This window comes from Sapajus apella, unplaced genomic scaffold (genome assembly GCF_009761245.1).
Source record: "Sapajus apella isolate SASKATOON/1434 unplaced genomic scaffold, GSC_monkey_1.0 scaffold10, whole genome shotgun sequence".
NCBI classification, from domain to species: Eukaryota; Metazoa; Chordata; class Mammalia; order Primates; family Cebidae; genus Sapajus; species Sapajus apella.
This window is the reverse complement of record NW_022436950.1, coordinates 20,070,593-20,093,075: the sequence shown is the minus strand read 5'-3', so window position 1 is coordinate 20,093,075 and position 22,483 is coordinate 20,070,593. Positions and strand designations below refer to the sequence as shown.

The 22,483-nt window shown below is 57.6% G+C and overlaps 1 protein-coding gene across 6 annotated transcripts; it reads right to left on the bottom strand.

The window, feature by feature from the left end:
* Window positions 1-86: 86 nt before the first annotated feature.
* OBSL1 (obscurin like cytoskeletal adaptor 1) lies at window positions 87-22,474 on the bottom strand. Of its 6 annotated transcripts, none has more exons than XM_032278055.1 (21): window positions 21,148-22,474; window positions 19,072-19,341; window positions 18,735-18,986; window positions 18,290-18,592; window positions 17,850-18,146; window positions 15,639-15,911; window positions 13,395-13,667; window positions 12,439-12,711; window positions 8,946-9,218; window positions 7,624-7,899; window positions 7,263-7,550; window positions 6,803-7,078; window positions 5,919-6,188; window positions 5,482-5,754; window positions 3,901-4,167; window positions 2,892-3,004; window positions 2,203-2,359; window positions 1,874-2,035; window positions 1,471-1,575; window positions 883-1,152; window positions 87-594 (listed from the first exon to the last, which is right to left on the bottom strand). In XM_032278055.1, the coding sequence occupies exons 1-21, from the start codon at window positions 22,157-22,159 to the stop codon at window positions 398-400; spliced, it is 5,880 nt and encodes a 1,959-aa protein (XP_032133946.1). In that variant the 5' UTR covers window positions 22,160-22,474; the 3' UTR covers window positions 87-397. The 6 variants fall into 6 exon arrangements, with proteins under 6 accessions (XP_032133946.1, XP_032133948.1, XP_032133949.1 ...); XM_032278057.1 differs by having other exon boundaries at window positions 87-219; XM_032278056.1 differs by having other exon boundaries at window positions 501-639.
* Between the last annotated feature and the right edge of the window lie 9 nt (window positions 22,475-22,483).

Here is a 22,483-nt window from a genome sequence, read left to right as displayed (position 1 = left end):
TACAGCCCTTAGTCCCCAGTGTCATTCACTGCACAGGGGCGACAGGCAAGATCTGCCCTCCCACAACACTCAGAGAGGCAAGGGAATGAGCTGTAGCACTTTTATTGTTTCCTGACACCTCTGGTTTCCCTGTCTCTCCACCCCTGCCCAGGGTAAGGGCACACGCCTTCCAAGCTGTCCAAGGGCACCTGCCTGGCCTGGTTCGGTCCTCCTAGTTACCTGCAGAGGAATGACTCCACGTGGGGCTGGGGAGAGAGTGGGTACCACCTTCCTCTCCCCCGGCAGAGCCTGGACACCAGCACAGGAAGAGCTGGGCCCACAGGCTCTGCCCTACCCTTTGTGGGCCTCTGTCAGGGCTGTCTTGGAAGGTGGGAGTCAGCTAGGGGTGGGGCACAGCTCAGCATCTGGAGGGAATGCTGGGATTTGGGATAGAAGGTGGGATGGCTCTTCGTGTGAGACATGTGTAAGAGGAAAGAAAGAGGCCTCTGCCAAGGCTGACATGGAACTCACTGAGGTGGGCAGGAGGGAGGAGGGACAGGCTGGAGGCAGGCAGTGTTGGGGTGGTACAGAGGAGAGGAACTGGTAGAAATGGGGCTGTTCAAGAGAGAGAAACATGGTCCAGTGGCAAGAGACAGATGCCTGGCAGGAAGGGGTGTAGAAAGGTGGGAACAGCTGACCAGGAGCAGCTGATCTGAGTCAAGCGGTTCCAGGGCTTTCCAGCCCTGGGTGTGCTCTATCCCTCTCCTCCCCCAACCCCACCTCCAACACATCCCAGGACCCACCGCTACCCCAAGTCCTAGAAAGCCTTCCATAGGTGTGGCTTAGCCCATAGGCTCCCAGGTGCCCTCGCCCTCCTGCCTCTGCCCAGTCGGCTTTACTCACCCTCTACCAGCAGCCGTGTGTGGGCGCTGTCCTGGCCGGCCTGGCAGCAGTAGGTGCCCTGGTCCTCAGGTCGAACGTCATGGATGACCAGGCTGTGGGTGGGGCCGTGGCTGCGCATCTCATACTTATCTCCCGGGCACAGCTCGGCCCCCTCCCGCAACCAGCACACGTGGCCCCCCGAGCGGGACACAGTCACTTCCAGCACGGCCCGGCGGCCCACGAGAATGGTCTTCTCACGAGGGGGGCGGCGGCACATCTGGAGAGGCAATGCTGAGGGTAGGGGGCAGGGGCTTAAGTTAATAGGGACACACATGGCCCCCAGGAGAAGAGACGCATCTTCCCTCCCTGCAGCCTCCACTCATGGCCTTAGCTCTCTATGCCACTGGTCCGTTCCCTTGCACCTCAAATCCAAAGTCTCCTCTTTCCAGGGAAACGCGGTGCCCTCTGTGACCCGGCCCTGGAGAGCCCTTCGGGGGAAGGGGAAGGGGAAGAGGAAGGCAGCGTCCCGGGGCCACCCCCGGTCCGTCAGTCCCCCGGCAAGAGAGGAGAGGATGTTCTTTCCCTGTCCCTCCCGCCCCTGGTGCTTACCCTCCACTTCCAGTAGAGCCAAGGACTGGGCGGGCCCTGCCTGGAAGCGGACTTCACCGGCGTCCTCGGCGCGCAGCTCGCTCAGCACCAGAATGTGTTTTTTCCCTGGGGGTGACGGGGTCGCTAGCGAGGCCAGAGCCACCTCAGAGGAGCGCTGGGGACGAGGGTGGGGCCGCAGCAAGCCCCTGGGTCGGTTCGGACGCCGTTAGTGTACGCTAAGGTGGGCGGAACCGGGGTGCGGAGCGGCGAGAGGAGCGGTCCGGGACTCGGGGCTGGGGGCGGGGGAGAGACCGGGGACGCGGCTCTGGGGCCTTGAGGCGGGGCCCGTCCGAGCCGGAGGTGGGGCTTGTCCGGGCCTGGGCGGGGCAGCGAGGGGCCCGAGAGGGTAGCCAGGCGGCCAGACCTTCTTGTCGGATGCGGACGCGGGCTCCGGGTCTCAGCGGGCGGCCTCCGAGCTCCCAGCGCCCCGTGGTCTCGGCCTCCGACACGGTGCACTCGAACGTAGCGCTGCCGCCTTCGCGGGCGCTCACCGACCGCAGCTCGGAGAGCACCGCCACAGTGCGGTCTGGGGCGGAGCCCGGGGCGTGAGCGGGGCGGGGCGGAGGGCAGGTGCTAGCCACACCCCCACGCCCCCTTTTTAGAAGCACGCGCGGTCAGCAGGGTCGCGGGAAGATGGCTCCGCAGGTCTCGCGCCCAAAGCAGTGCCCAGCCCCCGCATCACCCCCTACCCACCGCGCACGGTCAGGCGGACCGGCCCGGCGCGAGCCGTCCCCACCGCGCAGCTGTAGGTCCCGGCGTCCGAGTGGCCGCAGCGCCGCAGCTGAAGAAGGCGGCGCGTGCCGAGGGCCTGGAGCCGGAGCCGCGGGCTTGGAGTGAGCACGCGCCCCTCCTAGGGGCGGGAGTTGCAGAGGGTCGGGGAGAGCACGGCTGGGCGCGGGCGGCGGCACCCTCTGTTGATGTCAAGGGGTCTCGAGGCGCGTTTATGTGTATCTCGTGTTCCCAAGCTGGGATCGAGCTGTCCCACGCCTTCGGGGCCGTGCCAGGAGCCTCTTTGAGAAGGTGTCACCCTTTGGGGACCTTAGGGCCGCCAAGGTGCACGGGAAGCCCAGATCCAGGTATCAGTCACAGGGGGACATGGTCACAGATTCTGGAATTAGGCAAACCTGGATTCAAATATGGGCTCCACCTCTTTGGTCTGCCCTTGGGCAGGTAATTTCGTCCCACTGAACATCAGTTTCCTCATAGACAACACAATGGCAAGACCTACCTCCTAGATTTGTAAGGAGTAAGGGATTAAATGTAATGCAAATCTTAGCACAGCGCCAGGCACACACGCTGAAGAAGTATTAGTTGTTTCTTGGGGCACTATTATTGTTGGCGTTATTATGTTGAAATGGGCTGTACTGGAGTTGGGCTCTGACCTTCTCCCAGGTAACATCAGCCAAAGCTTGGGAAAGCTCGCACTCGAACGTAGCTGTGTCGCCCTCAGTCACCTCTAGGTCCTGTGGCTCCCGCACGATGGTCACTGGGACCTCTGGGAGTGGGAGAGAGAGGACAGTGCAGAGGGAGCAGGATGGGGACCCAGCTTGCAGGGACAAGGAGTGCACACACTTGGGCACAAGGGGTCAGTAGAGGACACTAGCGAGTGGGGGGATGAGCTGGGTCAAGGGATCCAAGAAGGATCAGTCAGTGGAGGGGGGCGCAGGGAGGGTCACGGCAGGGCCACAGGACTAATGGGTTAGGAGCGGCCAACTGGGAGTCACACTTTAAGGTGCTCCGTGGGGAGAGGCTGGGGGTCAGAGGGCCATGAGGAAACGAGCAGAGATGCCAGTGGAGTCACCCACAGGTGGGCATGGTCAGTGGGGCCACATTTGGCCAAGTGCCCAGCAGGAGACACTGGTCATTGGGGGACCCAATGGGTTCAGAGGAGCAATGAGCAACGCACTAGAGCAGGTGATGGTCAGTGGGAACATCCTGGGGCTGGAAGCAAAAATGGGGGACACTCCAGCAGAGTTGCTAGTGATGTCACCCCTAGGCAGTCAGTGGATTGGAAGGACTCGAGTGGTCACAGGGACTACCCTCAGGCAGGCAGAGGGAGCCATGGCAGGCAGTGTAGCCAGCAGGGGCACAGTTAGAGTGGTCAGTGGGGTGGTGTGTGGGCAGGCAGACAGCAGGGACCACAGTGGCATAGGCATGCTCATCAGTCAGTGGCTGGCAGAGCCTGGGGCAGTCAGGGACCACACTCTGGCAGAGGAGTCTCTGGGGCCACACAGGGCCAAACGGTCAGGGGTCACACTCTGGCAGGGATGTTAATGAGGGCCACACAGGGCCAAAGGTCAGGGGATCACACGAGTCAGGGGTCAGTATTCATGCCTGGGGTGAGTAGGGCCACACAGGTCAGCAGGCAGGCTGTAGTCTTTGCACCCACACCTCTCACAACGAGTCTGGCTGCGCAGCGCAGGGAATCCGCCGTGAAGGAGACGCAGCCTGAGTCGGCCAGGCCCAGGCCGCTGAGTACCAATCGGTGACTCTGGCCCTCCGAGTGGATTTGGCACTTGGGCCCCGGATGCAGCCGGACTCCACCCCGGGCCCACTCCCCGGTCACACCTTCCTGGGACAGCTCCAGCTGGAAGGTGGCACTGCCCCCCTCACTGATGGTTACATCCTCCAGAGGCCGCAGCACCCTCAGCTGCCTCGCTGGCCGGGGGAGATGGAGAGAGGAGGAGGATGAGGCCTCCAGCTCTGCATCTGGGCAGGGTTTGCAGTGGCTCCTCCATCCCTTGGCCCCGCCTGTACCCCCCAACACCCAACCTAAGGCCCTGACCAAAACAGTTCAGAACCAGTGTGCAGGAAGGAGGAGGCACAGTGGATAGGCACAGCAGGGCTGGATTAGGGTTAGGAGATGAGGGCACAGGAATGGGGAGGAGTGTGGTTGGGGGCTCATGGAGTCTGGGTGAGGGGTGCTGTGACACTGGAAGGAGCATGGAATTTGGAGTCATGTACACTACGAAAAGAACCTCGCTCTACCACAGAGTTTGTGTGCTGTGTGATCTTTGGCAAATGGCCTGACCTCTGGGCCCCAGCTGCTCCAGCTGTACAGGTGAATAACATTGGGACACGGGTTTATTTCAATGATTTCATGAATGAAATACGTTAGAAGAGATATGTGTCACCAGTGGCAACTATTCACCAAGCTGTTTGTAAGCATTTTTCATGTTATCTCAGTTTATGTTCCCAGAGACACTTGAGATGGGGATCAACCCTATTTTTAATATTTGAGGCAGGGTCTCACCGTCACCCAGGCGGGAATGCCGGGCATGATCGTAGCTCACTGCAGCCTCAGACTCCTGGGTTCAAGCAATCCTTCTGCCTCAGCCTCCCTAGTAGCTGGGACTACAGGTGCACACTCCCATGCCCAGCTAATTTTTTTTGTAGAGATAGGGTCTTGCTATGTTGCCCAGGCTGGCCTCAAACTCCTGGCCTCAAGGGATCCTCCTACCTTGGCCTCCCAAAGTGTTAGGATTACAGATGTGAGCCACTACATCTAGTCTCAGCCCCATTTTTTAAGGACATTTGGCTCAGAGAGGTTACATAAGTTGCATGAGGTCACACAAGAAATGGGGGTCTCCAGCTTGGGGTAGGAGGAGTGGGGTGCTGTTTGCCAGCCATCCCTGCTACTTAAGTGGGTATGTGTATCCCTAGAACACATGACTGAAGGATGCCCATAGCAAGTCTTTTTGGGGAATATTTATATTTATGGCAAGGCCAACTTGGAAATATGAAATGGAATGCAAAATCCACACAGACTTCTAAGGTAAATAAAAAACATTAGAAAAAGAAAAGTTTTGCTTTGGGCAGGCTGCTGCAGGTTCCACCCCAGACTGGGACGGCCAGGGCTGACTTTCCTCAGCGGTGAGGGGCACTTTGGTCAGGGCCTGAGGGACTCCAGGAAAGCCAGGAAAGGCTGTGCTGTGGGGCGGGTAATTCATTAAGAGAGGACAGGGCACTCACGCCTCACGCTGAGCCTGGCCAGGGTGCGATCGTGGTGGCTCTCGCAGCCGTAGGTGCCCTGGTCGGCCAGTACAACACCATGGATGAAGAGGCGGTGGATGTGCCCATCCTGGGCCATGGACAGGCGAGAGTCGTGGGGCAGGGGCTGCCCACCTCGTACCCAGCGCACGGCTCCCACTGCACCCACTCGGCCTGTCTCCACTTCGAGACACACGTCCTGGCCTTCCTCTGCCCGCACATCCTGCAGCCGCCGTAGGAACAGCAGCTCTGTCTCTGGTGGGGAAGAAGGAGGAGGCCATGGAGACTAGTAGGGTTCAAGGCTGGCCCCTTGCTCCATCCTACTGATCTGTCCCTAGGTGGAGGGGCAAGGCTGTGGGGGCCCAGGATCGGGGTACAGCCACAGGACACAGAGCATCTCATCCTCATCAGGACCTAACCTCGCACATGGAGCCGGGCACTTGTAGCTGTGCTCCCTGCACGCACAGTCACGGTCCCCGCATCCCCCAGCTGGCAGCCTCGCAGGGTCAAGATGCGGCTTGAACCGTTCTGGGCCATCTCCACCCGGGGCCCTGGAGTGACGACGGCTCCATTGCGCAGCCAGGTGACATCAGCATCTGGTGGGGAGACTTCACACCGGAACGTGGCATCATCGCCCTCATGGACAGTAAGTGGTGTCAGCTCCGAGACCAGCTTCACTGGCAGTGGCTCTGAGGGCATGGTCAGGCAGTGAGCTGCACTGGGTCTTTTCCCTTCTCCCCTTTCTTCCCCTCCTCAGGGTACAGGCTCTCATTCCCAGTCATTTAACAAACCTTCCGTGAGGACCTACTATGTATGGGCCATAGGGGTGGCCCAAAGGACAAGATGTTAACTCCCTGCCACTCCTCTCAGGAGTTCCTCGAAATCCTAGCCTGGCGCCCCACCTCCGTGATGTCCTAATAATAACAGATCGTTTACCAGGGACCCAACTTAGAGCATATACTTGTCACAACAGGCCTATAGACAAGCACTATCCCCTCTTTTCAGAGCTGGGGCTCAGAGAGGTTGAAGAACTTGGCCAATGTCACACAGCTACTGGGGCACAGAATCCAGGCTGGAACCTGGTGGGTGGATTCTGGAGCCCCTGCTTTTAACCACCTATGCCACTCTCACACGAGCGTTTCTGGAAAGGGGAGCCCTGAGCCCCTATCCAAGTGATAGTCACACATGCACTGGTTGGAGCCAGAGGCAGCAAAGCGGGGTGGAGGGGTAAAGGAGCCCCAGAATTGTGGAAGGTGGTCCTTGGGGTGCCAGAGCCCACAGGATGTAAGAGGTGTACTGTTACCTTCCACGCTGACAAGGAAGATGCGGCTGTCCTGAGGCGCGTCGCACAGGTACTCCCCAGCGTCCCCAGTCCGTGCCCCCTGCACCCGCAGCACCTGCCTGGCCCCGGCCTGCTCCAGCTGCACCCGCCCCTGGCTTGCCAGTCGCTCCCCGTCCTTGTACCAGCGCACAGGGCCCCCCGGCCCGGAGAGGTGCACCACCAGCTCTAGGTCCCCGCCTGGGATGCTCCGAACCCTCGTCTGGGCTGCCTCGGGAGCCACCACCCGCACAGGGGGCTCTGTGGGGTCAGAGCTGGAGGTCACTCGGAAGGAGAGACTCAGGGCTTTGAGGAGGGCAGTGGGGGGCATGACGGGAAGGTCCTGAGAAAAGTGGGACAGGGATGGGCAAGGCATGCTGGAAAAGCAGGAATCCTACAGGGTTTGGGGTGCCACACACAGGCTTAGTGTCCAGGCTGTACTCACCAGCCACCTGGACGGTGAAGCTGAGGCTCGGGGCTCCTGGGGCTGCTCCAGACTGGCAGGTGTAGTGCCCTGCATGGGCTGGGCCTGCAGCCTGGATGCAGAGGACTCGGCGGGGGCCCTCAGCATGGAGCTCTAAGCCCTCTCCCTCCTGCATAGGCTTCCCATTGTGGCTCCAGATCACAGGGGCACCAGCCCGGGACAGTTCACAGCTCAGCACCACTGGCTCCCCGGGAGCCACACAGAGTGGGCTCGGGGCTGTCTCTGGAGCAAGGAACTGCACTGGGGGCTCTGGGCAAGAGAGGAAGGTGTCAGCCCATGCTTGTCCTTGCCTCCCCACCCCAGGTTGGCCAGGAGCACGCACCGGCCAGGATGACATTAAAGGTGATGGCCTCATCCCGGGTCTCACACACATACTCCCCGGCGTCCTCAGGCTGGGCGTGGGGCAGGGTCAGGGTGCGGGTGGGCCCCTCGGCACCCAGCTGTAGGGCGTCTGATGCCTCCACTTCCAGCCCGTCCTTGTACCAGCGCACCTGAGACCCAGCTGGGGCCACCTCACAGCGCAGCTCCACGCGCCCAGGAGCCCCAAAATGCAGATCCAGGGATCGGGCTGCTGGATGCACAATCCTCTCTGGCGGGGCTGGTGGGTGGGCAGAGAGAGGGGCACATGGGCTTGGGCAGCAGGCCTCTCCTGCCTTACCCACCAGATCCTCAGCCCTACCCCCTGGCAGCACAGCTCTTGAGAATGGTGCCAGCAGCAGTCCACGGAGCATCTGCTGTGTGCCAGGCACTGTGCTAAGCCCTGCTTTTTTTTTTTTTGAGATGGACTTGCACTCTTGTTGCCCAGGCTGGAGTGCAATGGTGCGATCTCGGCTCACTGCAACCTCCGCCTCCCAGGTTCAAGCAATTCTCCTGCCTCAGCCTTCTGAGTAGCTGGGATTACAGGCATGTACCACCACACCCGGCTAGGTTTTTTGTATTTTTAGTAGAGATGGCATTTCACCATATTGGCCAGGGTGGTCTCGAACTTGTGACCTCATGATCCACCCGCCTCGGCCTCCCAAAGTGCTGGGATTACAAGCATAAGCCACTGCGCCCAGCCAGCCCTGTGTTTTTTTAATCAGTTACTCTGACCACCCCGAAACAGGTGCACAGCTGCTGGCTGCACTTCACAGATGAGGACCTGAGACCTCTTTAGAAGAAACTGACTTGCTAAGGGACAGAAAGAGGCAGATCCAGACTCACACCCAAATCTACACACCCCATTCCACACCCACCCTACTTCCTACCCCGTTTCCCTGCTTTGCCTCTGATGCACTCATTACCAACTGACAAATCATCTCTTATTTTTTGTCTGTCCACTCTTGCTAGAGTATAAGCTCTGTGAAGACAGGAGATTTTGTCTTACTGGTTCACTGCTGTATCCCCAGCGTCTAAAACAGTGCCAACCAGATAGTAGTGGCTCAATGAGTATTGAATGAATGGATGAATGAATGAATGGTTCTAATTGATGGGCACCCTCCCACCAGGCCTCTGGTCCTGACCTGATGTGGCCAAGCAGGAATCTGATGGCTGAACACAAGGAGGCTGGAAAAGGGGAAGGCTGGGATAGGGTGCGGGAGGTGGGTGTCTGTCCTTTAGCCTCCTACGTCTCTACCTCTTCTGTGTGCTCCAGAGACTGCCTACCTGTGACAGTGACAGTGAAGAAGGCCGAGTCATCTCCAGCATCGCATACAAACTCTCCCCCGTCCTCAGGCTGGGCAGCAGGTAGTACCAGGCGGCAGCGTGGCCCATCCCTCTCCAACACCAGGGACTCGCTCTCCTCCACTTCCAGCCCGTCCTTGTACCAGCGCACAAGGGCATCCTCCCGAGATAGCTCGCACATCAGCACCACACACTCCAAGGTCACAGCGATCAAGGCCACTTCATCCCGAGGGTATAGGATCCGCACTGGGGGTTCTGCAGGGTGGGGACAACCACAGCCTGTCACAAGCTCACCGTCAGCCTCTCTGGAGCCATTTGGCAGCATGAAGATCCCGTCACCCACATGATAATAAGAATAATAAGTGTAATAATAATAAGCAGTAATAGGTCCACAATTTGTTCTCTGAAATCCCTGGGGCCAGAGGTGTTACAAAAGCCAGAATACTTTGGATTCTGGAAATGGTGCATTTCTCATCTATCACATACCTTCCTTAGCCCCCAGGGGGTCCTCTCCCTTCATCAGTCACATTAATGTATCTGTGGCATAACACATACTACACTCACCCTAGGCAAGATATACTGAAAGATATAGAATCTTATAGATATAAGAATATATCTATAATAGATTCATATCTTATAGATATAAGACTATAAGATACTCATATCTTATTGATAGACAGCTATAGCTATATTCACCTTTGGCAGGCTATTAAAACATAGAAATTGCTTCAGAGCAATCAAGCTCAGGTTTTACTGAAATGATTTGGAATACCGAACTTACAAAAAGCCTTTCGATTTTGTTTGGCATTATGGACAAGGGATAGTGGATCTGCAATAGCAAACATTGATATGCCGCTTCCTAAGGTCCAGGAACAGTCCTAAGCACTTGAAACATTTAACTCTCACGGCAATCCTAAGAGGAAGGTAGTGTTTTATCCCCATTTTCCATATAAGGGCACAGAGTGATTATACGACTTCCGTAAGGTCACAGCTGGCCACACCCACTCTGGGGCAGGAGAAAGGAATACCCTCTGTTAAAGGGAGGCTCAGATTCCACAGATAGTGGCAGGAATTCTAAACCAAGGCTTGCAGGAACTCAATAGTGCTTTTTGCATCCGCCTGTCTGAGAGTTCCCCAGGGGTGCTAAATGCTGATTCTGAAAGTTCATCTCCAAGTTCCCGTCACTTCTCTGCAGAAAGGGAACCATGTAAATATTAGAGGTGACCAGTGCATGGAGCCCAGGCCTGCCCACACTCCCCCTGCCCCCAGGTCCTCCCCAGAATATTCAACTTTCCAGGGGACTTTAGTGCCCCATCAGCCTTTGGCCCCCTGGTGGCGGGGCTGAGTAACTGCTAGCTTCCCAGTCTTGGAGTTTGCATAGGGGCCTGCATGGCCGAGGTAACAAGCTCCCACTCAGCCCTCCACCTCCACCAGGACTCCTGCCTTGAGCCACACAACCCACCTCCCCCATGGGGTTGCTTGCTGTAAGGGTCTGAAGGATGCAGGCTGGTCCTCTGTGGCCAAGCAAGGCCGGGAGAGAGCAGAGTGCAGCTGCCTGAGGGGTGAGGAAGGTGATGAGGGCAGGGAGAGACCACAGGGCACAGTGATGGGACCTGCGTGGCCACCCGGCCCCAGGACCTCAGCTTGGTGTCAGACTTGATTTGCTCTGGCCTAGAGGAGAGGTGGTGTTTGTGCGAACTTCTCCGTGAAGAGATTGGTGTTTTGTGGGGGGAGCCTGGGCGTGAGCTGGCGTTTGTGTGGCTGTGGCCATTATGTCCGGCCAGGGCTGGGGAGGAGAGGGTGAAGGTGACTGCTACAGGGCAGAATGTGAGCAGAAGGCCTCTTAGGCATTGGGGGCTTGTGTGTGCAGGCTGGACTAGCTGGGGTGCAGGGAGTGGGGGTGCCTCTAAACAGCTCAGCATGGGGCATGACTTTCAGGTCAGGGCTCGGGGAGGACGGGACTGTGGCTAAAGTAGGATGGGCACTTCAGCGCAGCCACTGGGGTTATGTGCCACCCAGAGCAGCCCAGCCCTAGGGACCCCCAGCCCCTGACACACACACTGGACTGGGCACTGTGAGCCAGCGCCCTGAGGTCTCCGACACTGAAACTCCATCACTTCCACAGTCGTCCTGAGCTTCTCCTGCTTCCAGTATTCCCCCCGCACCAACCTCCTGCCCACACCCACCTCCACTTAGCTCCAGTATCAGCTTTGAAAGCACTTCCGGGCCAGGTGCAGTGGCTCACACCTGTAATCCCAGCACTTTGGGAGGCTGAGGCGGGCGGATCATGAGGTCAGGAGATCAAGACCATCCTGGCTAACACAGTGAAACCCCGCCTTCACTAAAAATACAAAAAATTAGCCAGACATGGTGGCACGTGCCTGTAGTCCCGGCTACTCAGGAGGCTAAGACAGGAGAATCACTTGAACCCAGGAGGGTGAGGTTGCAGTGAGCCAAGATTGCACCACTGAACTCCACCAGCCTGGGTGCCAGTGAGACTCCATCTCAAAAAAAAAAAAAGAAAGAAAGCACTTCCTGTCGCCTGGCCAGGTGGTGGCTCTCAGCCCCAGGGTCCCTAGAGAAGCTCTAGACAACAACCCATGCTCTAAGATCCTGGAAGGCGCCTGGCTTTCCTGCCAGGCTGTGTACTCCTGGAGGGAAGCAGCCATTTCTGTCTTCGTGGTGCTGGCTCCTGTGTGTGAAAAGGCAACTTTCTCTGAGGCCCTCCCTGACCCTCCTGCTCTGCGTTCTTGAGCCCTCTGCCCTTGGCCCTCCCAGTACTTATCACCAGGTGTCACTGTACATTTATTTGCGTTTATTGGTTTAACACAGGGGTCGCAAACTCAAATGCCCACAGGGGCCAGGTTAGGTCAGCGGCTAAAGCAGTCTGGGAGAAGCAAAAAGCAATGGCAGGGAGGGTGGGACAGAGGAATGTGTGCCCCAGACAGCAGGGGCAGCTGCTACTCAGTGCCAGCTGTTCGTCGCCATGGGGGGAAGCGGGACCAGAGCCGCCGGGTCTTCGGCTTTTTCAAGAGGACGCATAACTCCGGATTGTTATTGGAACTGTCCTGACTTTGGTAAGACTCTGCAGACCAAACAAAGCATATGTGGAATGCACAGGCCCCCGGGACTGCCCGTTTGCGACCCCTGGTTAACAGCTGCCTCCTCACCTAGACTGGCAGCTCTCTCAGAATAGGAACCGTGTCTGCATTACTCACCTGCTACTTCCAGTGCCTGGCGCAGGGCAAGTGCTCAGTAAATGAATTGTGGCGCAGAGCTAGGCCTGGCCTTGGGCACTGGGAGGGGCTTGTTTCCTCGAATAGGAGCCCTGGGCTGATCTCAGCAAGAACCCTGGCACATGTGCCTGCAGCCCACACCTCCTTCCTCCCCAGGGTGCTAGCTGGGGCTATGTGGCCAGCTCCTCCAGGGCTCAGGGCTGTCTCTGTGACCCCGGGGAGCTAGGCTGGACCCACACCTGTGACGGTGACAGTGAAGGAGGCTGACTCATCGTCGATTTCACACAAGTACTCGCCGGAGTCCTCGAGCTGGACGGCGGGCAGCACCAGGCGGCGAATGGTGTCTTCCTTCTGCAGGAGCAGCGCGGGGCTCTCCACCACCTCCTCTCCATCCTTGGTCCAGCGCACCTCTGCCCAGGGCCGGCACAGCTCACAGGTCAGCACCACACGCTCCAGGCGCACGGCTGCCACATACACCTTGCCGCTGGGATACACGATCCACGAGGAGACATCTGGAGGACAGGGACAGCTACTGCCAGGCATGACGGGTGGGCCAGGTGTAGGCCTGCCGCCCTCCCTGATCCAGTTGTGTCCCCTACTCTATGTGTTGAAGGACCTCCCTGAGATCGTGTCTCACAGCAGCTGACAGTTACTCACAGCTAGAGATACACGAATACGGCTGTCACAAAAGCACACTGGTCTTTGTGCTGAGCAGAGGCTGCACAGTGGGGACCATGGGGTCAGCCCCGGCTGTAGAAATGCTCCACATTCTCTGGGTTGGGGCAGGGATGGTATGAAGGGTAGAACTGAAGAGGAGGGTTGGATCCCCAGATGGAGCTGGGGATCCCCTCCTCCAAGATCTTTTGGTCTCTCTAGTGCCTGAGACCACCTGCCCTAGACTCTTCCCTGCAATAGACTCACTGTCCCTAAAGATTTCCCTTGGTAGAGGTTTTCAGGAGAACAGAGAAGGCAGGGCTTCCTTAGCCAAGACCAATGTGCTTTTGATAACACGTCTCCTGAGTGTGACTAGACCACAGCTTGAGGAGAAAGGGAGGAGGTCTGATCTGTCAGGGGGAGGGCAGCAGGGTGGGGAACAGTGACCCAGGAGTTAAAGTGTGGCAGTTGCTCCAGCGGGAGCAGGGGCACCCTCCCCTGTGCCTCCCAGGCCCTCCTGGCTCCCCACCCGGCCCCCAACCTGTGATGGTGACGGTGAAGTAGGCACGCTCGTCTCCAGCGACACACTGAAACTCGCCCCCATCCGAGGGCTGAGTGGCAGGCAGCACCAGGCGGCGATGGGGCCCCTCACTCTCCAGCACCACGAAGTCATTCTCCTCCACCTCCTGCCCGTCCTTGTACCAACGCACAGGGGCGTCCTCTCGGTCCACCTCACAGGCCAGCATGACACACTCGGAGGTTATGGCATGCACGAACACATGCTCTCGGGGGTCCACAATGTGCACGGGGGGATCTGGGTAGGGAGCAGAGGCGGCATTGCACAGACACCCCCACACAATCAGTTCCAACTAGCTGTGTGGCCAGGAGACACTGTTTCTGCACAGGAGGACCCTGGGGAGGGCTAAAGCCCTGCTGCATAGGGGCTCAGGGACAATGACAAGGAATACTGAAGGCATGGCAGGTGAGATATGGCAGATCATGTGGCAGCAGAGTGCTCTGAGGGTCCCCAAAAGATCAGAGGTGGTGGGGTGAGTACATGGAGGGAAGGAGGCACAGAGCTCACAGTGGCAGCCATTATTTATCTAGGCTGAAGGGAGGTCACTGTCACAAGCCACATCAGGGCCATGCTGACTGCTTCTATTATTACAAGAAAGCCCCCCAGGCAGGCAGGAGATAAAGGATTGCCCAACAAGTGGCAACAGAGGCAGCCCCTCTCCGGGTGGTGAGTTCCCTGTCACAGGGTGCATTCAGGCAGGGGCCACAGGACCTCCTGGCAATAGTGTGGAAAACAGGAATTCCACTCAGTGAGATGAGTGGGATCCGTGGTTGCCATGCTGCTCTCTCAGAGAGTCTGTATTTGTTAAGAGAGGATCTTCAGGCTCCACCCTGGATATTGGGGCTCTGGACAGTCCAGGAAACCTGGGCATCTGCATTTATAAGCACCTTCCAGGAGTTTCCTAAAGCAGCCAGCCCACGGACTGCCTTGTGAGAACCTCGGGGCGACTGCACTTGATGCTTCCATTTGACTCTCGCTGAGGCAGCAGGAATAGCACAATCCTGTGACTCCCAGCTATGGTGTGACAGAGGTCATGTGACTCTTACAGCCTCCGTTTCTTTGTCTCTGAACTGGAGATATATTGCCCCTCATCTAGTTGTGAAGATTAAACAAGAGTGTATACTGGAAATCCTTAGCATAGCGCTTGGCTCAGAGTAAGTGCCCAAAAAGTGTTCGCTCCCATCTCTCCTCCGCTTAAGTGCATTTTGTTCTCCCACCCAACTCAGCAGACGCTATGTAGGCAGTGAGTGTGCTAGATAGTGTTAGTGTTTAAGGGGTTTCGGAGGCAAAGGCAGGCCGTGCATGGTGCACACCTATAGTGCCAGCTCTCAGGAGGCTGAGGAAGGAGGATCGTTTGAGCACAGGAGTCCAACGCCAGCCTGGACAACAGAGAGACCCTCACCTTAAAAAAGAAAGGAGGAGGCCGGGCGCGGTGGCTCAAGCCTGTAATCCCAGCACTTTGGGAGGCCGAGGCAGGTGGATCACGAGGTCAAGAGATCGAGACCATCCTGGTCAACACGGTGAAACCCCGTCTCTACTAAAAATACAAAAAATTAGCTGGGCATGGTGACGCGTGCCTGTAATCCCAGCTACTCAGGAGGCTGAGGCAGGAGAATTGCCTGAACCCAGGAGGCGGAGGTTGCGGTGAGCCGAGATCGCGCCATTGCACTCCAGCCTGGGTAACAAGAGCGAAACTCCGTCCCCCCCCCCCACAAAAAAAAAAAAAAAAAAAAGAAAGAAGGAAAGAAAAAAGCCAGGCACAGTGGCTCACACCTGTAATCCCAGCACTTTCAGAGGCTGAGGCGGGTAGATCACTTGAGATCAGGAGTTTGAGACCAGCCTGACCAACATGGTGAAACCCCATCTCTACCAAACAATACAAAAATTAGCTGGGCGCAGTGGCACACCTGTAGTCCCAGCTACTTAGGAGGACGAGGTGGGAGAATCACTTGAACTCAGGAGTCGGAGGTTGCAATGAGCTGAGATAGTGCCACTGCCCTCCAGCCAGGGCAACAGAGACCCTGTCTCACAAAAAAAAAAACCTAGGATACAGCCAGCAGCAAGTGCAGAGTTATCTGAAACATGTCCCCTGGGCCACTAGGCTCTCCCTGTAAAGGACTTCCCCAAGTAGGCAGCAGACCAGGGGGCATGGCTTATGCGGCCCCACAGTCAGCCTTGGCTGGAGCCCAGGCTGGCATGGTTCCTGACCTTGGACAGTGACGTCGAAGAAGGCTGAGACCCCTTCTGTCCTGCACTCAAACTCGCCACTGTCCTGGACTTTGGCCTCAGGCAGGATCAGACGGTGTTTGCGCCCATCCATCTTCACCACCAGCAACTCACTCTCCTCCACCTTCTGCCCATCCTTGTACCACGTCGCTGGGAAGTCCACCCTCGAGAGCTCACAGGTCAGCACCACCCGATCTGAGGTTGTGAAGGTCAATGACACCTTGTTCTGGGGGCTCAGGATGTGCACCGGGCTCTCTGTGTGGGGAGAAGCACAGATAAGCACCCCTGTCTCTGGTGCATGGGCTCAGTGTTGGGGTGGATGCATCGGGAACCACTGCTGTTGTTGGTTTTTTTATTTATTTTTATTTTTTGAGACGGAGTTTCACTCTTTCTACCCAGCCTAGAGTGCAATGGCGTGACCTCGGCTCACCGCAAACTCCCCCTCCTGGGTTCAAGCAATTCTCCTGCTTCAGCCTCCCGAGTAGCTGGGACTACAAGTGTACACCACCATGCCCAGCTAATTTTTGTATTTTTAGTAGAGATGGGATTTCACCATGTTGACCGGGATGGTCTCGATCTCTTGACCTTGTGATCCACCCGCCTTGGCCTCTCAAAGTGCTGGGATTATAGGCGTGAGCCACTGCACCCAGCCTGTTTTTTTTTTTTTTTTAATTTTGAGATGGAGTTTCACTCTTGTTTCCCAGGCTGAAGTGCAATGGCGCAATCTCGGCTCACTGCAACCTCTGCCTCCCGGGTTCAAGCAATTCTTCTGCCTCAGCCTCCCTAGTAGCTGGGATTACAGGCGCCCGCCACCATGCCTGGCTAATTTTTTTGTATTTTCAGTAGAGACAGGGTTTCTCCAAGTTGATCAGGCTGGTCTCAAACTCCCGACCTCAGGTGATCCGCCTGCCTCATCCTCCCAGTGCTGGGATTACAGGCGTGAGCCACCACGCCCGGCCTGTTGTTGGGGCTTTTAAAAATAGGTTTGGGCTTACACACCAACCCTTAAGAGTGGTGCTTTGGCTGTGCATAAGAACCCCTAGGGAGCCTGCTAAAAATGCAGAATTCTTGGACTCCCAAGTGTGCAGGGGCCAGGAAATCTGCATTATAAACCAGCCCTCCAGGTGGTTCTGATGTCAGGGAGCCCACGTCCCATTTTGAAAAATGCTGCTCTGGTTGCTGGTCAGGTCTCACCTGACCCTCTGCCTGTGATGCTGACAGCGAATCACCGCAAGATCCTGGGCACGGCTGCTAGCAGACTCCTTGATTGGTCTTACCAACTCCAGCAACGGTAACATGGCAAATGCTAGTATGATCCTTGAACTTTCAGCCCCCCTCCTCCTCAGGGATGCCTTGTTGTCTTCCTTCCCCCTTTCAGCAGGTGGCACAGTGTGATCAGGAGCCAGACTGCCTGGGTTCATAATTCAGCACGTCGCTCATTTCCATGCTTTGAGCAAGCCACTTGACCTCTCTGTGCCTGTCTCCCCTGCTATAAAATGGTAATGTCAAAAGAACCTATCTTTAAGTTCGAGATAAGCCTGGGCAACAGGGTGAAACCCCATGTCTACTAAAATACAAAAATAAGCCAGGCATGGTGGTGCACATCTGTAGTCCCAGCTACTCAGGAGGCTGAGGCAGGAGAATTGCTTGAACCTGGGAGGCGGAGGTTACAGTGAGCTGAGATTGCACCATTGTACTCCAGCCTGGGCGACAAAGCGAGACTCTGTCTGGGGAAAAAAAAAAAAAAAGAAGAAGAACCTATCTTATAGGACCATTGAGAAGATTGTGTTAATCTATGTAAGGTGACATAGGACTGTGTATGGCAGGTAGGAAGTTGCAGTGACAGTGTCAGGAATTGAACAATAGGGCAGGCGGTAGTAAGGGACTAGCAGCCAGGGTCTGTATTTTTCAAATGAGATGACAAACGCGACAGAATCCTGTAAACCTCAAAGCACTCCAGAGAATTGGGATATGACGCTGACATATATCAAGATAACAAGGGGTGCTCTGGATGTTGCATGTGGGTTGAAATTGGCCTTCTGGACCTCTGAGCCCTCCACCTGAGCCCATCATGGATGCTCCTTGCTCTCCTGGCCCAGATATAAGAAATGGGAATAGCATCTGTTTCATTTTGCCAACAGGACTTCTGTGTCTTGACCCTCTCTGCCCACTCAGGTCCCCATGGGCACCAACCTTGGATGGTGAGGGCAGCTGAGTCCTGCACACCGGGGCAGCTGAAGCCGACCAGGGCCCCGCTGTCCTGGTGCCTGACGGCATGCAGGATGAGTCTGTGCTGCAGGCCCTTCTGCTCCACATGGTACCGCAGGGCCCCAGGTTCCACCTGGCCCTCCGGCTCGTTACTCTTGAGCTCTTCCCCATTAAGGAACCAGGTACCCTGGATGATGGTGGAGAGATCGAGGGAGAAGACGGCATCTTCCCCGTTGTATACCTGCACATCTTCCAGACCTGCTACCAGGCGAGCTGTGGGCACTGAGGCAGTGACAGAGTGCAGCTGTTAGAACTAGAAGGGGTGGCAGAGGGCAGAGGCTGGTGGATGGCAGGCCTGTGAGAGGACCAGCACTGAGGGCTGGGGCAGGGAGAAGTGATGGGCGGGTCTGGCAGGACCAACTCACCAAGGTGAGCAGAACCATGGAACACCACGTGAGGACTGCGACCATGTCCGCTGACTGCGCAGATGCGGAAGCGGTAGTCACCCTCGGAGGGCACACAGTCGCCCGGCACCTCCACGGCTCCAGCTTTCTCGATGCTAAAGCACTGAATCCAGTCTTCAGAGCCCACTTCCTGCCGCTCCAGCCGGTAGATGAATGGGGTCTCGGGAGCAGGCTCAGGAGGCTTCCAGGTCAGCAGGACCGTGTTCTTCTGACCCTTGAACATCTCTGCCGACACGGGGGGCCCTGGGGGACTGTGCTTGACGCCTGAGACCAAGGCAAGGATGTGTTCCAGCCTTGCTCGGGCCTCCACAGCCCTTCCACCTTAAATCTACTTCACCAACCCAGCTGGGGCATCTGGCCAACCTCCCACCCTGGCCTGCCTGTCCAGAGGCCTTCCTGCCCTCACATTTGACTCTGAGCAGCGCAGTGGTACGGGAGTTGCCCAGGCTAAAGGTGACCTCGCCAGCATCTTCTCGGGTGACCCCTGGAAGGACCAGCGCATGTATGTGGCCCGAGGTGGTCTGGCAGATGGCCGGCAGCTCCTCTCCATCACGACTCCACCATCCCTGGACCCCGGCCTCTAGAGTTTCCACCAGCAGCACTGCATTCTCTCCCTCCAGGACATCGAGCTTCCGGGGCAGGCGCTTCAGGATGGGTCCTGAGATGCAGATGGGAATCCATCAGCCTGGAGTCTGAGCATCTGCCTGTCTCTGCCTCAGCCTCTTCCCCGAGTGCCAGCCAACCTTTGACTGTGACATTGGCCACAGTGCGCACCCGGCCCCGCATCTCGCACAGGTAGACACCGTCGTCGTCTGCCTTCAGCCTGTGGATGATGAGGCGCCGGACGGTGCCCTCTTCGATCTGCTCGTACTTGCGGCAGGGCAGCAGCCGCTGGTCCTCTCGGAACCAGGCCGTGGGGATGCGGGAGTTGGGTACTTTACACTCCAGCACTGCAATCCCGTGCTCACGGCCCTCCACATCCTGCAGGGGCCTTGTGAACCGGAGGCGGGGCTCTGTGGAGAGGGGAGAGACAAGAGAGGGCTTTGGAGAAGGGTCAGATTAGGAGGAGGACTCCTCAGAGCGCATTAGCTCAGGCTGCGTGCTCTTCATGCAGAGCCAGCAGGCATTGTGGAATCATGACCACCAGAAGGCAAGCGGTGGTTCCTAAGACGGCCTAAGTTCTCATCCAGGCCTGACACTTACTAGCCGCATCACCTTGAGAGAGTCCATTTCAATGTTTCTGAGCCTCAGTCTCCTTACTTGTAAAATGGGGAAAGAGAGGGAAAGGGTTGGACCAGATTGGTGATTTCCAAACTGTTCCTGGCCCCCCTCCCCCAGGCATTTCATATGTTCCACAAAGGTCTGAGTAGAATTTAAAATATTTTAACTCTTTTCAAAAGTGTATTTCGGTCAGGCAAGGTGGCTCCTGCCTGTAATCCCAGCAATTTGGGAGGCCAAGGCGGGTGGATCACCTGAGGTCGGGAGTTTGAGACCAGCCTGAGCAACAAGGAGAAATCCCATCTCTACTAAAACACAAAATTAGCAGAGTATGGTGGCGCATGCCTCTAATCCCAGCTACTTGGGAGGCTGAGGAAGGAGAATTGCTTGAACCTGGGAGGCGGAGGTTGCGGTGAACCAAGATTGCGCTATTGCACTCCAGCCTGGGCAACAAGAGTGAAACTCTGTCTCCAAAAAAATAGTGTATTTCAAAAAAAAAAACAGGATGTTAGAAACTAGAACGTTAACTTAGGTTTCTGGAGAAGCAAGTTTTTTTGTGTGTGTGCAATTTTGGGAAGCACCTCTAGCTTTCCTTCAGGACTTTTCCTCCCTGATGGAGGTCCATATGCAGACCAGCCTGGAGAATCTGTGCACATCGAACTGTACCAGTGAGGCCACCACCACAGCCTGGGGGCCACATGCTTGACTGCATGCCAGGCAGGACTCAGGACAATTTACCAACTTTGTTTTACCTCCAAGCGAAAAATCTGGACAACTAGTGAAGGTGTAATCCTTTGCATTGTGATGAAATCCTGTTACGGAGAGCGTTACCTTCCAGTGAGTTTGGGGTGTGTTTTTTTCCCTTTGAATTTTCTGTTTATGAGAATGTAAGCATTTATTGGATATTGTTGGTGATTCAACTTTGAAATGTAAATCTCTCCTTCACCTTCCTCTTCTTTCAAACGTGGGGAGCAGTTTAATCAAAGAACGGTAAAAACATTCAGGACATTTGTCCACTCTCAAGTCTACCTTTCCACTGAAACGGCTGTTTCTCAAGGTGACAGGTGCAGCCAGGCCGTCCCCACAGGGTTCAGAACCTGAACCACGAATGCAGCCTTCACTTCAAGTGCTTATATTCAATAAAACGGCCTCCTGATTCTCACTGATGCTTTAGAAGTGCCTGTTACACACTTAGACTTAGCAATTTACACCCATAAAATACTCCTTTATCTGTTTCGTCTATTGGGGCTCCGGTTGCGAATTCAGTTGGGGAAGGAGGAGTAAAATAACAAAGACGTTGAAACCCACTAGGGGATGAGTTCTAGGCCCTTCTAGGTTTGTACATCAGTCACTTCTTAGTGGTGTTCCACCATCTGCCTCAGAATCATTTGGGGAGTTTTCTAAGAAGTTTCTGAGAACCCTGGAGACCTACTAAATCCGAATCCCGTGAGTGGGAGGCGGGCGGGTTTGGTATTTTAATATTCCCGCCGACCTCCCCTCCCCTAGTCTTCAGGGCAGCGCCGGGCACCGAGAGGGGCCGGGGTTCGGCGGGCCTTGGAGGACAAGCAAGGCCGCTTCCCGGGCCCCGGGCGCTGCCGTACCTTTCACGTGCAGCTGCACTGCGCTGAGCGTCTGGCCCGCCGAGTTGCGCGCGGCACAGACGTAGAGCCCGCGGTCCTTGGCCTGGCAGTAGAGCACCTTCAGCACGAAGCCGCCGTCGCGGTCGCGGTACATGAGGCGGCGGCGGTCCGGGAGCAGCGGGAGGCCCTCCCAGTGCCATTCGATCTCGGGCTCGGGCTTGCCCATCACGTAGCAGCGGAACTTGGCGTGCTTGCCCTCGTTCACCCAGAAGGTCTTAGGCGCGCACTTGAGCGGCTCCACCACGGGCGCGGGGGCCTCGTCGGGGTCGGCGGGCGGGCTCTCGGGGGGCTGCTGCACCTGGAGCAGCGCGCCAGCCTGCGCGTGGCCGTGCGCGTTGCGGGCGTGGCACACGTAGACGCCGGAGTCCGGCAGCCGCGCCGCAAAGATGCGCAGCGCCAGGCTTGCGCCCGGGCCGTCCTCGGCACGGCCAGGCTCGAGCGCGAAGTGGCCGCTGTCCCACACTTCGTCCAGCGCCATCCCGTCCTTCTCCCAGTACAGCGTGGGCTCGGGGAGGCCCCCCGCCCGGCACATCAGCACCACCTCCGCCCCCCGCAGCACCCACTGGGACCGCGGCCCCGTCAGGAAGACCGGGGCGCCCTCCCCGGACCCCGGCGGCGGCAGCGGGCGCTCGGCGGGCTGCGGCTCGGGCTCGGAGGCCGGCGGCTCCAGCACGGTGATGGCGGCCGCCGCGTAGGCCTCTCCGGCCGCATTGCGGGCGCGGCACACGTAGACCCCCGCGTCGGTGGGCAGCGCGCCGCTCAACAGCAGGCCGTGCTCCGCGCCGTCCGCCGGGAAGCTCAGGCGTTCCGAGGCCGCCAGCTGCTGCCCGCCCTTCTCCCACACCACAACGGGCGGCGGCTCCCCCAGGACCACGCACTTGAGCTCGGCCTCGGCGCCACTTACCACCCGCACGGGCCGCGGGAAGCGCAGGAAGCACGGGGGACTCCCCTGGTCCCCCGAGCTCGCCTTCATCGCGGCGGCCGCAGACCGCCCGCAGTGGCGAACCAGGGAGGTTGGGCGGAGAGCGAGCCGAGGCCGGAGGCGGCGGCGAGGGTCCCGGGGCCGGGGCGCGGCTGGCGACCGGGCGCGGGGACCCGCGGAGCTCTCCCAGGCCGCCCGCTCCCTGCTCGCCTCCCTACCCTTGGCCTGGAGCTGCAGCTCTGCGGCGGCGGCGATTCCCTGACCCAGAGCCCGGCGCTTAGGGGGCAGTCCTTCCTGTTTGCCTCTCCAGCGAGGGGCCCCGCAGCCTCTGCCCGCGGCCTGGCTTCCTGCTCTGGGGAGGCTCTCTTCCCAGCC